Below are 17,986 nucleotides of genomic sequence, written 5' to 3'. Positions count from 1 at the left end.
GGACACAGCACATAAGGCAGAAGGCCAGAGGGAAGCATCAGGAACTCAGCCACTGGCTCCCCATCCCAGCAGCTGGTCCGTGCCCTCCCATCCTGTGTGGTCCTAGTCAGGCCAAGACTCGGTTCAGTGTTGATTTATAACTTCCTTGCACACCATCTTATCCAACTCCCCTTAAGAACACACATGCTCTTGGGGGGATTGATACCTTTTTTTTTTTTTTAAAGATTTTATTTATTTATTCGACAGAGATAGAGACAGCCAGCTAGAGAGGGAACACAAGCAGGGGGAGTGGGAGAGGAAGAAGCAGGCTCATAGCGGAGGAGCCTGACGTGGGGCTCGATCCCATAACGCCGGGATCACGCCCTGAGCCGAAGGCTGACGCCCAACCGCTGTGCCACCCAGGTGCCTCGGGGGGGATTGATACCTTAAGCCGTGGCAGTTAACATCTTTTCGGGAATTAGTTGAGAGCCAGTGGGGAGCAGAAGTGGGGGGCACAGCCTGGAGTGATAGGTGTGGGTCACTTACACGGAAGAAGGGGGCTTATGCAGCATCCCCTCAGAGCTAAAGGATCAAAACGTGTGTCCACAGAAACTGACCAGTGTGGTGCTGGGGCCCAAAGATACTGAGCAGCCTCCATCAGGGAAAGCTTCTGAGAGTGTGAGCTCTGCCTGCATCTTAGCAGGGGAGCTACCATGGCGGGGGCGGGGGTGGGTGCGTGGTTTGGGGAGAGCAGGGAAGACTGACTGAAACCTCACTCCTCTGTCATTCACTCGCTGAATGGCCTTGGTGGGTCAGTGGATCGCTCTGTCTCTCTGTCTCTGCCTCCCTACTACCTTTTATTGGCCATGGCACTGGGCCGTGTTCTTTATGTGTGCTCTCTCATTTAACCTGACGCCACCATGTCGTGCAGCTATTATCCTACAACAGGAGTCAGTCGTGTACAGTTTCCATTCTCTATGGTTGTGAAGAGGGCCAGCTTTGGAGTCAGACCTGGATTGACTCCTGGCATTGTTACTTACTGGTGAGGTGACCTTCGGGCAGGGAACTTGAACCTCACCCTTCATCTATAAAGTGGGGGTAATAATGCCCACCTAAAGGATTGTCATGAGAATTAAATACAAATATGCACGTTTATAAATATATTGATAACTAAGTCTCCTAGGAAACTGTCTAGCACATTAGTAGGCACCCAACAAATAGTCAGTGCTGTAACATTCAAAGGAGGGAGAAGGATGGTAAAGGGGTCTTTGGTAGGACAGGGACAACTCTAGACATTTTTGGCAGAAAGCTCTGCAGTCCCTGGATAGCCCTCCGTGATGATCTGAGTGTTGACCAGGGCCGTCTGGATTGTTTTCAGAGGCTCCATGAGGAGTTGCCCCTCAGCCTGGAGGACCTGGAGGATGTGTTTGATGCCCTGGATGCTGACGGCAATGGCTTTCTGACGCCAGAGGAGTTCACCAGTGGATTTAGTAAGTTCTGATGGGTGCTAGGGCCCCAGGGCATGCACCCACCTACAGCTATGTAAGGTGCACGCGTCCCCCACCAGATCTGCGGGTCTGTGTAGCCCAAGCTTCCCTGACCTCCAGAAGTTTCCAGGCTTTGGATTACTTGGGCCTCTTTTCTGTGTCCGTGTAGCTGTTCACACTACTGTTCTCTCCATTCCCACTACATCGTCACGGCCAGATCCTCTCCAACCTGAGAAGGGCAAGGGGAATGCAGGAAAGCTTGGGTAGAGGCCTTGGCATAAAAGGGGGAGCCAAGATGAGGTTTCCAGCCTCTACATCTCCTTTCCTCCCCATGATACCAGTGCACAACCCAGGGGAATGGCTGCATGGTTCATTTCAACCTGGGTCTGGCAGAGTCTTCCAGGTTGAGGGGAACCCGCTATCAGAGGAATTTCTAGAGTGTTTGAGTAGACCAGTCGTTCTGAAGGTACCCAGGAGGAAGGAGAACAGAGATTCGTGAACAAGGTAAAGAAAGCAGATGCACCGTCAGATCAGATATTGATCAGAGCAGGCGGGGTCAGCAGGCACGTTGTACCACACATCTGCCTCACACGAAGTGCTGTGTAGTTGGTTTAGAAGCATCTGAGGCTCTTCCTGATCTCCAGGAGCCTGTAATTGCCTCCAGAGCGTAAGACAGGTTGCTGTATGTTACAGGCAGTGTGAGTATGGAGAAGGCTCATCTGAAATTGTTGAGTCGCTTGTAAATGCGAAGCACCCTGATCCTGGTGGTGGGAATGACTAGATGGTGTCACGGAGCACAGTCAGGCTGCTGCTGGAGGTCGATGGAGGGAGGCTTCTGTATAGAGAGGAAATCAGTGAAGAGATGTTCTCTAAGCCAGACTTGAAAGGTTCAAGAACCACAAAGGTGCCATCCCTTCCACCTTTCCCAGGTTCTAGCATCTCGCAGAATCTCATGGAAGTGACAAAGTCCCCAAATCCGGGAGATGGTGTCCAAAAATGTTTGCTGGGGGGGGGTGGTTCCCCTTTTCTCCTCTCAGATGAGCCTCGCATGATTCCTGGCAGCTGAGACTGGTAGGGTCTTCCTGGGTGAGTATTTACTGATTGCCCGATGCAGATCCTTGTGCCGTGTGTCCCTCAGGTCACTTCTTCTTCAGCCAGAATAAGCCAGGTCAGGAAGATGCAGGTGAACAGGTGGCCCGGCTCCAGGAAGAGAAGGTGTATCAGTCCAGAGGGGAAGAGCAGGTGGGCGACATGGATGACGATGAGGAGACCCAGTTCCAAATGCTGATGGACAAATTTGGAGCTCAAAAGGTTTTTGAAGAGTAAGTGGAGAGAGTGACTGGGGGGATGGAGCCCCGCCTCAGAGCCACCCCTTCGTCTGCCCTGTGCAACATCAGTGTTTGTGAAGTGCTCAGCCAGGCCCCAGGTTCTGGGCTGCCCGCTAGAAGACTTGCTCCGTACAGCCTGCCCTTGGCAGACACTTGTCTCTGCTTTTTGCATTTTCTCATGGGAAACACTGTGACGCCCCTACCCTCCCACGCTCCTCAGGCCTACCATACGGTATCAGCACAGCGCTTGGCTCCCTGAGGATTGCTGTGCAGCAGAGGGCCAGGCCGGGCCTGGAGGGTTTTGCTGAGGTTCCCGTCCCTGTCAGCTCACCAGCATTTCCCCCTCCCCCCGGAGCCAGCCCTGGGCCTCCGGCACAGCAGGGCATCGCAGCCCGCCCCACAGTGGTGTGCTCCTCGCAGAGGCACCTCACGGGGAGGCATTGGCACACTGTGTCCCTGAGCCAAACCAAACCTGTCGGGAAGCTGAGGCGGGAAATGAACCAGTTTCTACCAGCCCACCACTTGGATAATCAGCAACTAGCTGAAAATTTCAGATGGCTGGAACTTCAAATAAAACATAATACCCCCATTTTTTTTCCAAAATGTATCTGACATTTAAAATGCAACGAAATGACATAAAAATAGGATAAAATAAAATAAAAAGTGAGGTTGCAGCTGGTAGAAACCAGTGGCCTAAAAAAACATGGAATACTGTTCTTCTCCCTTTCCCCATTGCCTTTTGCCTTTCCATTTCTGGGCCTCTCGGTCTTGGGTCGGGTGTGTGTTGCAGGAGCAGGAATGGCCTAATGATGGGAGCTGATGCGTCCCGAGCTTGGGGGGAGAAGGAACTGCAGTTGAGGATGATAAAGAAGTGGCAGGAAGGGAGGTGCCTGCACACAACATGCAGGCCAAAGCAGGAGCCTGCAGTTCGGTGGAGTTTTGAGCAAACGATTTGGTAGCCTGCGGCAGAGCTGAGAAAGGACAGGCAGAGGCCTGGGAGAGAGCCGGTGAGAGGCCGTGGTATGGGCAGTGTGCCTGCCCCGGGGACAGTGGTGACAGCAGGGGCAGGTGGGTGGGAGGTGTGGTACTCAGAGACCCGACTCAGCTTCTCTGAGGACAAGAGGCCAGACCCTAGGGACCCCTGCTAGTGACCCTGTGAAGCCTCCTCCTGGAGGAGCAGGAGGAGAGAGCAGTGTGGACGAGCCATGGCACTGTCATGAAAGAGAGGCACCTGTTCACCCACCTGTCGTTTCTGGGGCAGCCCTCTTCCCGGCAGGGCTCTCAAAACAGAGTTCACCCGATGTTCCTCGGAGGGCCTATGTCAGAGGCCTGTGAGGAACTGAGCCAGCATGAGGCATCCTGGGGAAGAGAAGGCTCAGGGAAGGTTTCGAGGGCAGTCACAGGAATCGACATGCGGAAGATGGTGGCCAGAACCCTCCATCCCCATGGAAGCTGAACGGCAGGTGGCAGCTGGTGTTGCAGCACGAGGAGAATGGTATGACCACTGGGCCCCGGAGAAGGACATGAAGGAGGCTGTGAAGACTTCGGAGGTCTTCAGAGATTCACTCCTCAGGATGGCTTGTGTGTTGTTCTGGAAGCAGGCAGATGGGTCAGCTGACCTCCCAGAATCCCATCTAGTCCTACACCCCTACACCCGTCCACGAGGAGCAGAAGCATTAGACCGGATGTCTGGACTCCCAGCTTTTCCCAGTGGTCCGATTGGCTGAGTGACTTGGCAGCTTATGGGTCTTGGCTTATTTTTCATCAAGAATTGACAGATTTGTCCCTTCTCCAGAAATCTGAGGGGGTGGTGATGTGGCCATGACGAAGTGGTTCAGAGAGCTTTGGAAGAGGGTCGGTGGGTCTGCACATCTCACTGGAGGCCCTAGCCAATTGGCCGTCCCAGCAGGAACATGGTAGATGTGAACAGACAGACCAAGGCTAGCAAGCTGGACCTTGATTTATAATGCATGTATTTCATGAGAAGAGCAGTCTGCCCCGATCACGGGAGGCCATTGTATATGTCTCTGGGACCCTTATATCTCTGAACCCGTTGTACCATCTCCATTGTATCTACAGTACAGCAAAGTGGACTGCCATAGCGTGTTCTATGGGGGAGGGGGGAATGGAACTCACTCTGGGAACGGGGAAGCTCCTCCCTCCCTTCCCTTGTTTCTGGGATCACTCATGTCATCTCGGCACTGGGTTCCAACAGATGAGAGGTACTCGTTGGGTGATGGGTGGAGGAGTGGTCCAGACGAGTTGGAGGATAGCACGGGAAGGAAGGAAGAAGGGGCGGTGGGTGGACGATCTGATAACCAACCAGAGGTAGTTCCCTTCTCAGTGGGCCTCCCTGTGCTGGTGCAGAGAGCACTCTCTGTGGCCCAGGCCCATTGCTAACCTGGTGCTGGCAAACAGCACTTCTGAGGCCAGTTGCTCAAATATAGTACTTGTAACACAAGAACAGAGGATTTTATTCTTTATCCTGCAGTTTCCCGGTTATAGCTACCCTCACATCATCGTGGTTTTAGAATTTAAGGGGTTGCAGATCAGATTGCTCTCGGGCTCCTTGTGATGGCTGGCCGTACATGTACGAGTTTCTCCAGAGAGGGAGAGCACGGTCCACGTGTGCGCCACCGCCTTCTTCCTCCTGTCCCCGATCAGTGTGGCCCCGCGTGTCTCTGTCGCTCTGCGGTGCACACCTGCCCGTGTGCCTGATAGCCAGGGGTGGGGCTGGGGAAGGGGAGCCCTGGGCATGTCGCTCTGTGTCTTTGTCTCTCTACCTGCCTGTGCCCCTGCCAACTTTCTATTTGTCATTCCGTGTGTGCACACGCATCTCACAGATTTGCTCCTTCCCTTCCTTCCGCCTGTCAGTCATTCCCAGTGCCACTGGGCCCCAGTGGGGTGCTGCGTATTCTCTTCCATTCCCCACGGTGACAATTGCTTTCTGTCATCCATCAGATGGCATGTCTTTACCTCTCAGCTATGAGGACCGTCCTTCCCGGGGCGACAGGCTCTCTCCTTTAGCTCCACAGCATTTGTCCTCACATGCACCAGGCTCCTGCCCTCCTTTCCTCTTCCTGACATTCTTAGATGCTCCTAGCACGTGGCGGTGCCTGCCCAGCAGCACCGGCCCATCGGGAAAAAACGGAGAGTGGAAGCAATGGACTGCGGGGTGAAGGAGGTCAACCCAGGAGCCAGGCAGCCCTGAGTTTGACTCTTGACTCTGTCATTTGCCAGCCGAGGAATCTGAGACAGCTCACTTCACCCTCTTCTGGGGGTTAGTAGACCACCAGCCTCATAAGTTACCGTGAGGGTCAAAGAAGCTGATATGAGCAGAGTAGCATATAGCCAGCACTCAATAAATGCGAGGCACGCCGTCATGATCGTGACCATGACGTTCTGGCTGTCAGCTTCACATCTGGGAACCATGGTGTTCCCGCTCGCGGACAGTAATGCCCCCCTTTCTCTTGTAGTGAAAGTGATATCAAGCAACTCTGGCTGCAGCTGAAGAAGGACAAACCTCACTTACTCTCCACCTTCGAGGATTTCCTGACCAGGACCCTCTCCCAGCTCCAAGAGGCTCATGAGGAGAAGAACGAACTGGAATGTGCCCTGAAAAAGTAGGTACCCAGACTCCTCCATTCGCTGAACACATGTGTGAGAAGTACGCTTGCTCATTCCGGGCTGCCTCCCTGCCACGGTCTGCCAGAGTGGGGACTGGGACCCGTGGCTGTCATAGAATATATATTTTTAAGCCCTTGCTCACATGAATCAGGCCCTAACCATATGCTAGGCACTATTCAAATATATACACCGGCTCATTTGGACCATTCACTATTATGCACATTTTATAGATAAAGACACCGAGGTCCTGAAGGGTGAATGACAAGCCCCGGGACATAGAGCTTGTAAGTGGCAGAGCCAGCGTTCAGAGTGAGATAGCCCAGCACCCGAGACTGGTTGGAAAACCACTCTGCTTGCCTCTAGACAGTGAGGCCCTGACATCCCGGGCCTACCTCCGAACTGCAGACCAGCCCTGGGCCCCCCTGAGTCCCCTCCCGACCACCCTGTGGAGCGTTCCAGCCTCACATCTGTCCTGCTGCTTCCTGGCCACCAGGGCCTCTGCAGTCATTAGTGGTTTCTGGCACTCCTCCTCTGCTTGGAGGAGGCAGCCCCAGCAAGGTGAGCTCTGGACCTGAAGCCAGCTGGAGTCAGCCTGGTGCCACAGACGTGGGGCCAGCTGGGTAGGTGTTCATCCACCTGCGGGAATGGGTGCTGCGCGTGTCCATTGTCATCACATGCACGTTACAGCAGGGAGCTCGCAGATGGTGAAGTGTGGTGTAACTAAGGATGGTTCACCATCCTGAAGGGGTTGCCAAAAGGCAGGGCTGGGTCTGGGTAGCACTTGGAAGCGCCCCGAAGAGGTCCTCCCAGTAATTCTGCCATGCGCCCTCGTCCCCACCCAGAGGTCACTCCCTGCGCGGGAGTCCTCGATGGTTCCAACACAGCCCATGAGCCCTTCCTTGCAAAACTCCTGGTGCCTAGCACCGCCTCCTGGGGGCAGGGCTTCAGAGTCCAGGCTGCTAGACTTCAGGGCCTCCGCTGACATGGCCTTGGTGAGAGCATGCAAGCCCTGATTTAGAAGGAGATCACCACGTGTCTTACCGTGTCGATCAGCTACCCACACATTGCCCTGAGCTCCTTTGCATTCTCATACCTCCCCCAGATCAACTCTAAAAAGAACTTGTTGGGGGTCTGTTGGGTGTATGCAGGTCTGGAAAAAAGGACCTTTAGGAGCCTGAGTTATGAGAAAGTTGTGGCCGAGTACTGCTGGGGAAAACACGGTTTGGCTGGAGGAGTACCATGAGCACTCCGGGGAGAGGCTCCCCAGGCTCAGAGAAAGCAAGGGTTGAGGGTATAGTTCTGCACAGCTTTTAGCTGATTAAGCTGTGAGTCAGGACAGATCTGAGTTTGCATCTTGGCTCTGCCGCTTAATAGCTGTGTGACTCAGGCTAAGCTACCCAACCTATCTGAGTCTCAGCTTCCTTATGCGTAAGATAGGGATGATAACAAAATATATATTTGATGCATGTTAAAACAATAACCCTTATTATTTTAAATAAGTTTGTTTGTCAGTTTTAGAGGATTTGCTGGTGAAAGTGGAGAGTTTGAGCCTTGATACAAGCAGTGGTGAACTTCAGAGATCCCTTCATCCCTCCAGACAATGTGGTGTAGAGCCAGCAGCCTTGGCATGGCCTGGAAATTTCTTAGGAATGCAGAATCTCAAGCCTCCCATACCCCTGCTGAGTCTGCATTGTAACAAGATGATGTCCAGGTGCTTTGTGTGTGATTGGAGAAGTGGGGAGCTGGGAATCCGCTCTGCGTTTAAGTGCCGTGTGGCTCTCTAACCGGCTAGCTCTGTGACCTTGCTCAGGTTGCCTGGCCTCTGTGAGCCTTGGTTTTCTCACCTGTAAAATGAGGGCCAGTATCCGTTTCTGACCCTTCCTGCACCCCCACTTTCCTCTGACCCCAGCGTCAGAGGAGACACAGTCAGGTAGCACGTCACGGAAAGGAGGGTACTCTTTCATCCGAGGAGGGTGAGAGTGGTCACGTTCTGAACGGGCAGGCAGTGACCCAGCTCACGGCTGGAATCTTCACTGCAGGGTGCCTCTGCTGGCCTGCACTCCCACAGGGAGAGAGCCGTGCTCTTGACTTGTTTCAGAGCCGGTGAGTCCTTGAAGTCATCCTAAAGTGGCCTCTTTTAGTGCTTTGCCCCAATTTAGTGATTACTAAAAGGTTCTTGAGGTGAAAGTCAAGGCCACTGTTGGCTGCATGTGCAGAACCAGCTCTGCCGTAGGTTCCAGCCCTCCGTACCCATCCTCTGTCGGTATCCCCGCCGGGTACACCTGCCCTGGCCCAGCTGATGGACGCCCACTCCTGGCTGGGCAGCTGTGGTGGGACTGACAATTCCTGGGGCTCCCTGGCCAGTCCCACTCCAGGGGTGTTCTCTGGGTTCAAAACCAGAGACCTTGCAGGGTGTCGTGAGCAGAGCACTAAAATAGGAGGCAGGAGAAACCTGAGCTCTGGCCCAGGCACTGCCACTGACCAGCTGTGTGACCACAGGCGACTAGCTTTACTTCTCTGTGAGTCAGTTTCCTTACTGGCAACGTGAGAAAGTGGGCTTGGTGTTTGTCAAACCTTTTTGTGATTGTGACTCATTAGAAGAAATGCATTTGGCTTTGCAACTCCCATACACTTCGATGTGTGCGTAACTGAAAATTTCCTGAAGTGGAGCTCACCCTTATTACATGGGACAGACTCTGACACTGTCTATTAGAGTTGCTTTTATTCTCTTGTCTTCTATTAAGGAAACAAAAAGGCTGGTCACATCCCACTTCTGGGTTATGACTGGACCAGATGATCTGTAAGGGTCCTCAGAGCTCAGCAGTCAAGGAAGAAGCTGGAAACCCTGAACATTTGGATATTTAAAAGGGAGTCTTGACAAACAACTCAGGGTGAAGTTAAGTGACTCGAGACATCTTCTAGGAGATGAGTTGGGGAGTTTGGGGCTGTGTGTGTCCAGGCATCGGGGAGGGGGAGGAGAAGGAAGCTCTCAGGAATGGCCCGATTCAGGCTGGAGTGCGGGGGGGAGGTCCTGAGAACTGTCTGAACATCTCCGGGGCTCCTCCACCACCTGGCTTTTCAGTGCTGGGTGTGACATTTCACCTCCACCTGGGGAATGAGTACCTGTCCCAGACATGGCTCTCGTCATTGCTGCTGGGCGTCCAGCCTGGCTAGGCCCCCGGGAACCCAGTGCAGTTACTCTTGCTGGCCTGTGACAAGCCCTACCCTGGGCCCAGCTCTGAGTTGAGCAAATAGAACTCAGAGTCACCATCTTTGAGGAGTTTAGGATCATGCTGATAAGGTCGAGCTTGTACCCACAAAGCCAAGCCGAGAGTTCCCACACGGATGAAACACCAGACAGCATTGCCACTGGCAGAAGGGGCTTTGGTTTCCAGCTCCTTTTCCACACCACACATCTCGTTTCTTTCTCCTGTGGAGCCCAGAGAAAATGGGATTGCTGGGGGCTGGGGGTCCTGCCCCACAGGGTTAGAGATTTGCTGCGTGAGTGAACCAGGTCCGCCCCAGCTTCCTTCAGGTTCTCTCCAGGTCCTGCGGGGGAGGAGCGTGCAGTGGGCCCGAGTGCCTGGGGAAGGCTCCTGATAGCTCCCGTCCAGAGACCAGCCTTGGGGGCCCTCCTTCCCTCACTGCCCTGGATTGTTTGGTTTTGTTTTGGTTTTACCTGCATAGTGAGAATAGGGGAAAGAAGCCAGTCTGGGAGCACTCAGTCTCTGGGTGGAAGCTGGGTCAGAATCCTGGGTACGATGTTTGACTCTGTTTTGTGTCCACTGGGAAGTGGCCACAGCCCCATGGCACATGGTGGGGACGAGGTCAAATGCAGGAAGCTCGGGCTAAAGCCCAGTTCTCCTGCTGAGCTTCAGAACCTGGAGGATCGTCCACATCTCACCCAGGAAGAGGAGGCTAGACTGTACTGGAGCTGTGCTCCTTGTGTTCACTGCACAGAAGCTCAGAGAACTTTACATTTAGGGGGATGGAGATAGTTTAGGCTCAGGAAGACCCTCTGGCCATCAGAATTACAGATTCCTGGGGACCCCTGGGTGGCTCAGTCAGTTACGCGTCTGCCTTCGGCTCGGGTCATGATCCTGGAGTCTAGGGATGGAGCCCCACATCGGACTCCCTGCTCAACGGGGAGCCTGCTTCTCCCCCCCGCCCCCCATTCATGCTCGCTCACTCTTTCAAATAAATAAAACCTTAAAAAAAAAAAAAGAATTATAGATTCCATTGCCATGGAAAGCATCTTTCCAATGATCTTTTCCTGGAAGAAAAAACAAAACAAAACAAGCTTCAGCTCTCCAGGGGATGTAGAGCGATACTGTCTGGAGGCCGCAGCAGATTCAGACCTTTTTGCTGAAATCACTAGCGGATGCTGAGGTCCCATCCCAGGCAGGCAGATTCATTTGGTCTGGGGTGGGGACTCGAAGGCTGCATTTATAAACTATCCTGAGAGATTCTGACATTTGTTTTTCTTCTGTGAGAGTGAGTGAGAGAGAGTAGGTGGGGGAGGGGCAGAGGGGGAGAGAGAGAGAGAATCACAAGCAGGCTCTCCGCCCAGTGTGGAGCCTGACGTGGGGCTCAATCTCACAACCCTGAGATCATGACCTGAGCCGAAATCAAGAGTCAGATGCTTAACTGACTGAGCCACCCAGGAGCCCTGGGAGGCTGGCTTTTGACCAGAGTTGGCATCTGCTGGATACATGGGCCTGGTTGGGTTCTTTACCAGGATCTACACCTGAGGCTGGGGGTAGGGATGAATAGGTGGTGTCTGGAGAGTGCTTTGAGCTTTGGAAGAAAAGTGCTTTCTAGATCAAAGGTAGGCGTGGGCTGTGCTCTGCCCGCTCAGTATCTGCAGCTCAGTATCCTGGGAAGACCCCCAGGCTGCCTGCTTCACATCACTGGGGGACCACACTTGGTTTTGACAAACTCAGCAGCACTCCCCAGGGCCTTGTTGGAATCAGTTCCTCATCGGCACAGTCTTTCTTGTCCAGCTGAGCCAGGCCTCAGGCAGTTTCCTGGGAGCCTGGGGGCCCTTAAATTGCAGCTCCTGCCCAGCCACTATTCAGGCACTTTCTGTCTAGAGTGATCTCCCCGGGCTCTGGGATGCTATCCAGACCAGGAGGGAACGTGTCTTACAGTCTGACAGGCAGCCTATCTATGATCCTGGCTGCCTTGCCACAAGCCTGAGAATTGGGATTCTGTAATGTGAAGCTGCAGAGACATGAGAATCTTCGGGGGAGGAGGGTTACCATTAACTTGGCCTTGTCTCTAGATAGGGCCACAAATGAGGCATCATATATATGGCAGGTGGCCCTTGCATTCCACCTGCGAAGGATCTTAGCTGTGTGGTTCTTGATGTTAGCTTGCTTCAGAATTAGCAGAGGATCTTGGTTAAGAGGTAGATTCCTAGGTCTCTTCCCCAGAGAGTTTAAATCAGTATGTCTTGGGGAGGGAGCGCAAGAATGCACATCTTAGCGCACATCCCTGTGGGTTTGACGCAGGCAGGCCACAGCCGCACTTTGAGAAATGCTGCTCTAGCCTGTTCTTCCAGAATAAATCCGTCTGCAAGAGGTACACGCCAGTGCCCTTCCAGTCTGGAATTTTAGTCTTGTTCTTAGGGTGAGGATAAGAAGTTTTTGGTGAGGGCTTTAAGTAATGATGCTATGGCTCAATCAGCCTCCTGTTTTATTGGTATGTTACCATCAGGCAGAAACACAGTGTTATCTGAAGGAAATTGAAAGGTGAGGACTATCTGTGCTCTGTGTACACCATGGACATGATTTGTAAACCCGACTAATGAAAAATGAGTTGCTTTATAGGATGGGATAAAGCTGCAAAGTTGTTTTATACAAGGCGGTAGAATCTAATTAGGGAGAAACCATCCATCTTGAAAGTCCAATTGGCGATTATACAGTCCTTGCAGAATTTTATACAAACTCTTATGTTTTCCTTTCATTCAGCTCTACCCCAGTCATGGGGCAGGGGTGGGTACGTGTGCATGCATGTGCGTGGGTGTGAGGCAGAGACAGACAGAGACAGAGATAGGGAGGCAATTAGAGAGACTGAGAGAGACTGATTTCAGGGGAACAAGAAAACCCCAAACAGGACTTTTCTAGGAAGAGCTTCTCTTTGCTGTCTGGAGCCTGCAGCTGCCTGAAGAAAGTGGCAGGGGGCAGCAGTGAGTCAGAATCCCTCTTGTACCATTCTTGTCCCAGCCACCACGCAGGCTGAGCCTGAACATGCTTCCATTTTCTTCTCTGGCAAATAGCAGACTTTTCAGGCCCAGGGTCTTCACTCTGTGCTCAGTGCACATGGGGTGAGGGTGGAGGAGACGGGACAAGGGATCAGGTGCTTCTGGCGATCTTGGCCCTCTCTAGCCCTGGTGGGGCTGCCCTTCGGCCTCATTCCTTGCTTCAGTTCCTGCTCGGCTCCACAATTGATAGACTCCGGATGGGATTTGGACTGTTGACAATCCTGAACACAAATGTATGGAGTTCCCAGTGTGAGCACTTACAATGCTTGGGAAGACACAGTGGTGTGGTGGATGGAACATGAGACTGGGAGTCAAGGCCTGGGTTCTCCCCTGTACTCAGACCATGGGTATCTGGGTGCCCACAGACTGGTCACTCCTTGCTGTGACCCTCATTTTCTTCACGTGCAAAACAAGGATGTTGGGAATACATGAGCTTTTTAAGCCCAGTCTCTGATGGGGAGGGGGTGGATTCTTCCTCTCTTCACATCTGCTTTTAGCCAGATTGTGCAAACTAGGAGACATGATCAGACCACTGCCTGCCCACATGGAAACACATGAAACCAGGATAATTACTCTCCAAGGCCAGAGGCATTTCTAAGCTCTGCCTTGAGTTCAAGCTTCTGTAATTTATCTAAAATGTAGAGGGGCGCCTGGGTGGCTTAGTCGTTAAGTGTCTGCCTTTGGCTCAGGGCGTGATCCCAGAGTCCTGGGATCGAGCCCCACATCAGGCTCCTCTACCGGGAACCTGCTTCTTCCTCTCCCACTCCCCCTGCCTGTGTTCCCTCTTTTGCTGGCTGTTTCTCTCTCTGTCAAATAAATAAATAAAATCTTTAAAAAAATTAAAATAAAATAAAATGTAGAAAAATGCCATTTGTCCAAGGTCAAGACTGCACCTTCATTTGGGGAAGGAAGGAACTTTTTTTTTTTTCCTGAAATGATTTTGGCATACCCCTGCCTAGAACCTAGGTTGACCAGATGACCTTCTGAGACCCTCTGAAATCTGAACGGATTCTTTTCCCAAATGAAGGCAAAAAGGAAACAGGAAACAGGAGGAGGATATTTTGACTAAGCAATACTCTTTAGCAGGAAGGCTGTGGCTTGTTTGTCATTAGCTGGAACCCCAGTGGTACTGAGCATTAATGCTTTACTCCAGTGTGGTACCTTAACTCTCTGTGTGCAAATCACTTTGTGAAGGTTAATTAATTTTTACAGTCCCTGTGGGAACCTGGCAGGGTAAGTTATTGCTAACTACATCTCACCTTCCAGTTCGCTGCAAATAATCTGTAAAGGCCTCTCAGAACTAAGCCTTGTGTTTACATGAGAATCACTGTATCTCTACCCGTACTCCCTTCCCACACATCCCATCCTAAATCTCCAGTATCATGCACATGCTTACAGTTCTCCTTTAGAGAGCAGGTGTCTGCAACAGTCAGACACCCTTGATGCCATTCTATCCACTAAGCTGGACTTGGGCCTTTCTTCCTGGCTTTCAATAGGACTCGTTCTTTCAGATCCATCACTGCCCTATGGCATCCTCAGTATATAATTGTTGTTTCTTCCCTTCACTGTTGAAAATCTCCCTTTTCTGGACTCAGCCTCTCTTAACTTTTCCCGTGATAACTCTACCATCCTCCCCACTACTGGAGTAGGGGGCTTTGTCCGTTTCCCTCAAGGTAGGGCTCTGTGGTCAGAGTTCCTATCAGCCAGAGCCAGGGAGGCACAGTGGGGTGGGGTCTGCTGCTTGGTATGTGGCTCCTTCCATCTGTTCCTTTCCTCCATGCCATGTTAGCACTGGACTTGGTGTTCTTAGATGCTAAAATCCTGGTGTACAGAGCCCATCCCATTGGTTTAAATTATTTTACCCAGAGTGTTACTTTACAAAGGGCTTAACCAATACTTGATGGTGATGTTACGGCTGTCTCTTTCCACACGTAGTCTTCTCTTCTGAGCCACCTCAGGTTTTGTCCTTCCCCAAGTCTTCTGTTCCTTATGTTTCCCCATTCTCACACATGCATGATTCCCCTACTTCTGCTTGCCCCTTGGCTGAAATCTGAAGGAATTATAAAGCAGCAACTCTTAAAAAGGGGTCCACAAGCCCCTGGAGAATCAGAGAACTCATTTATTTAGAATTTATTAAATGCATTCTATCAGCTACATATTGTGCTAAATACCTCCACATGCATTATCTTATTTAAACCTCACAACTTCACTCTAAAGTAGGTATTTTTTTAAAAGATTTTATTTATTTATTTGACAGAGAGAGACACAGCCAGCGAGAGAGGGAACACAAGCAGGGGGAGTGGGAGGAAGACGCAGGCTCCCTGCAGAGGAGCCTGATGTGGAGCTAGATCCCAGACTGCTGGGATCATGCCCTGAGCCAAAGGCAGACGCTTAACGACTGAGCCACCCAAGGCACCCCTAAAGTAGGTATTGCTATCTAATTTTCCAGATACAGAAAACCTCAGGGTTACTGAGGACGTGGGACTTGTCTAAGGCTGCAAAGCTTGTAAATGTCAGGATCAGGATCTGAACCAAGGCCTTTTAACTCTGGGTCTAAGGAATTCTGAGCCAACCATAGGTGTCAGCAGGTTATAACCTAGACTATACTAGAATATGCTAGAGGCATTATCCAGCCATTATACTGAAAGAGCAAGAAAGTGAGGATAAGCGTTGGTGCTCATGACTACTCTGCTGCCTCCTTCCTACATTTGTTTCTCTGTCTCACTGAGAGCTCATGTCTCTTTCTCTCCCTATTCTTGTCCCTCCTCCCCCTATAGCTCAAAATGACTAGGCACAGATAGCAGACAAGGGAATAATTAAATAAACACTGCCTTGGGTTGTGGGGGAGTGTTTTAAGAATGGCTAATAGAAGATAGGTTGAATATTTATGCCCACATGGTACTAATAGCTCAGAGAGCTCTATTACAGATTGCTGTCTTAGTCTTTTTCAATATTTTTACCAATGGCATGAACAAAGGGAGAGAAGGAAGAATATTTTGTAGTAATAAAAAAAGTTCCATCAATAAAGAAGGTAGAATAGAAATAAACTTTTAGGCATCAAATAACATAGCAGCAAAATAGGTAAGGCAAAAACTTTTAGAAAAACAAAGAAAATTTGATAAAAACAAGACATTAGTCATGCAAAAAGTACTGTAAGTATGTAAAATATTTAAAACTATCAACCAGGAACCTTAATTTAAGAGATAAATATAGAGTTCTGTGCCCTGCAAGTAGAATACACATTCTTCTCCTGGAAGTTATGCAAAAAGTGGTAATGTTTTTGATTACACAGGAAAGGTTCATAGATTCCAAGAAGTAGATACCTTACCAGTATATATTTTTTTACTAATATAATAAACCAGAAATCAGTAGTTTTTATATTAAAAATACTCTTTTAGGGGCACCTGGGTGGCTCAGTTGGTTAAGTGCTTGACTTTGGCTCAGGTCATAATCTCAGGGTCCTGGGATTGAGCCTGCATCCGGTTTTGTGCTCAGTGGGGAGTCTGCTTCTCTCTCTCTCCCTCTGCCCCTCCTGCTCATGCTCTCTTTCTCCCTCTCTCTAATAAATAACGAAAATCTTAAAAAATAAAAATAAAAACTCTTCTTTTTTTAAATTTAATAATATTTTTTATTATATTATGTTAGTCACCATACAGTACATCCCTAGTTTTTGATGTAAAGTTCCATGATTCATTACTTGCGTATAACACCCAGTGCACCATGCAATACGTGCTCTCCTTAATACCCATCACCAGTTTATCCTATTCCCCCACCCCCTCCCCTCTGACGCCCTCAGTTTGTTTCTCAGAGTCCATAGTCTCTCATGTTTCATTCCCCCTTCTGATTACCCCCTCTTTCTTTATCCCTTTCTTCCCCTACCGATCTTCCTACTTCTTATGTTCCATAAATTAGTGAAACCATATGATAATTGTCTTTCTCTGCTTGACTTATTTCACTTAGCATTATCTCCTCCAGTCCCGTCCATGTTACAGTAAATGTTGAGAAATCGTTCTTTTTGATGGCTGAGTAATATTCCAATGTATATACGGACCACAACTTCTTAATCCAGTCATCTGTTGAAGGGCATCTCAGCTCTTCCACGATTTAGCTATTGTGGACAATGCTGCTATGAACATTGGGGTGCATATGGCCCTTCTCTTCATTACGTCTGTATCTTTGGGGTAAATACCCAGTAGTGCAATGGTTGGATCAAAAGGTAGCTCAATTTTTAACTTTTTAAGGGACCTCCACACTGTTTTCCAGAGTGGCTGTACCAACTTGCATTCCCACCAACAATGTAGGAGGGATCCCCTTTCTCCACGTCCTCTCCAACATTTGTTGTTTCCTGCCTTGTCAATTTTTGCCAGTCTAACTGGTGTAAGGTGGTATCTTAGTGTGGTTTTGATTGGAATTTCCCTGATGGCTAATGATTTTGAACATTTTTTCATGTGTCTGTTACCCATTTGTATGTCTTCATTGGAAAAGTGTCTGTTCATATCTTCTGCCCATTTTTTGACTTGTTTATTTGTTTCTTGTGTATTGAGTTTGAGAAGTTCATTGTAGATCCTGGATACTAGTCTTTTATCTGTAGTGTCATTTGCAAATATCTTCTCCCATTCCGTGGGCTGCCTCTTAGCTTTTTTGACTGTTTCCTTGGCTGTGCAGAAGCTTTTTATCTTGATGAAGTCCCACAAGTTCATTTTTTCTTTTGTTTCTCTTGCCTTTAGAGATCTGTCATGAAAAAAGTTGCTGTGGCCCATGTCTAAGAGGTTGCTGCCTATGTTCTCCTCTATGATTTTGATGGATTCCTGTCTCACATCGAGGTCTTTCATCCATTTGGAGTTTATCTTTGTGTATGGTGTGAGAGAGCGGTCAAGTTTCATTCTTTTGCATGTAGCTGTCCAATTTTCCTAGCACCATTTATTGAAGAGACTGTCTTTTTTCCACCGGATGTTTTTTCCTGCTTTATCAAAGATTAGTTGCCCAAAGAGCCGAGGGTCCATTTCTGGGTTCTCTATTCTGTTCCATTGGTCTATGTGTCTGTTTTTGTGCCAGTACCATGCTGTCTTTGTGATCACAGCTTTGTAGTACAGCTTGAAATCCAGCAATGTGATGCCCCCAGCTTTGTTTTTCCTTTTCAACAATTCCTTGGCAATTCGGGTCCTTTTCTGGTTCCACACAAATTTAAGGGCTGTTTGTTCCAGTTCTTTGAAAAATGTCATTGGTATTTTGATCGGGATAGCATTGAAAGTGTAGATTGCTCTGGGTAGCATAGACATTTTAACTATGTTTATTCTTCC

At 49.9% G+C, this 17,986-nt stretch overlaps 1 protein-coding gene across 4 annotated transcripts in view; it reads left to right on the top strand.

Moving 5' to 3' along the window:
• The window catches only part of CRACR2A (calcium release activated channel regulator 2A), a 130,975-nt gene that overhangs the window by 59,390 nt on the left and 53,599 nt on the right, over nucleotides 1–17,986 (top strand). For 3 of the 4 annotated variants that reach the window (XM_040642051.1, XM_040642052.1, XM_040642054.1), the window contains exons 5-7: nucleotides 1,358–1,469; nucleotides 2,581–2,788; nucleotides 6,271–6,417. In XM_040642051.1, coding sequence (XP_040497985.1) covers nucleotides 1,358–1,469; nucleotides 2,581–2,788; nucleotides 6,271–6,417 — 467 coding nt within the window. The remainder of the gene's footprint in view (nucleotides 1–1,357; nucleotides 1,470–2,580; nucleotides 2,789–6,270; nucleotides 6,418–17,986) is intronic. The other variant, XM_040642053.1, reaches the window with a different exon arrangement.

The sequence above is a fragment of the Ursus maritimus genome, unplaced genomic scaffold, assembly GCF_017311325.1.
Source record: "Ursus maritimus isolate PB19 unplaced genomic scaffold, ASM1731132v1 scaffold_26, whole genome shotgun sequence".
NCBI classification, from domain to species: domain Eukaryota; kingdom Metazoa; phylum Chordata; class Mammalia; order Carnivora; family Ursidae; genus Ursus; species Ursus maritimus.
Note: the sequence above shows the minus strand (reverse complement) of the source record. Positions and strands in the feature narration are given on the sequence as shown.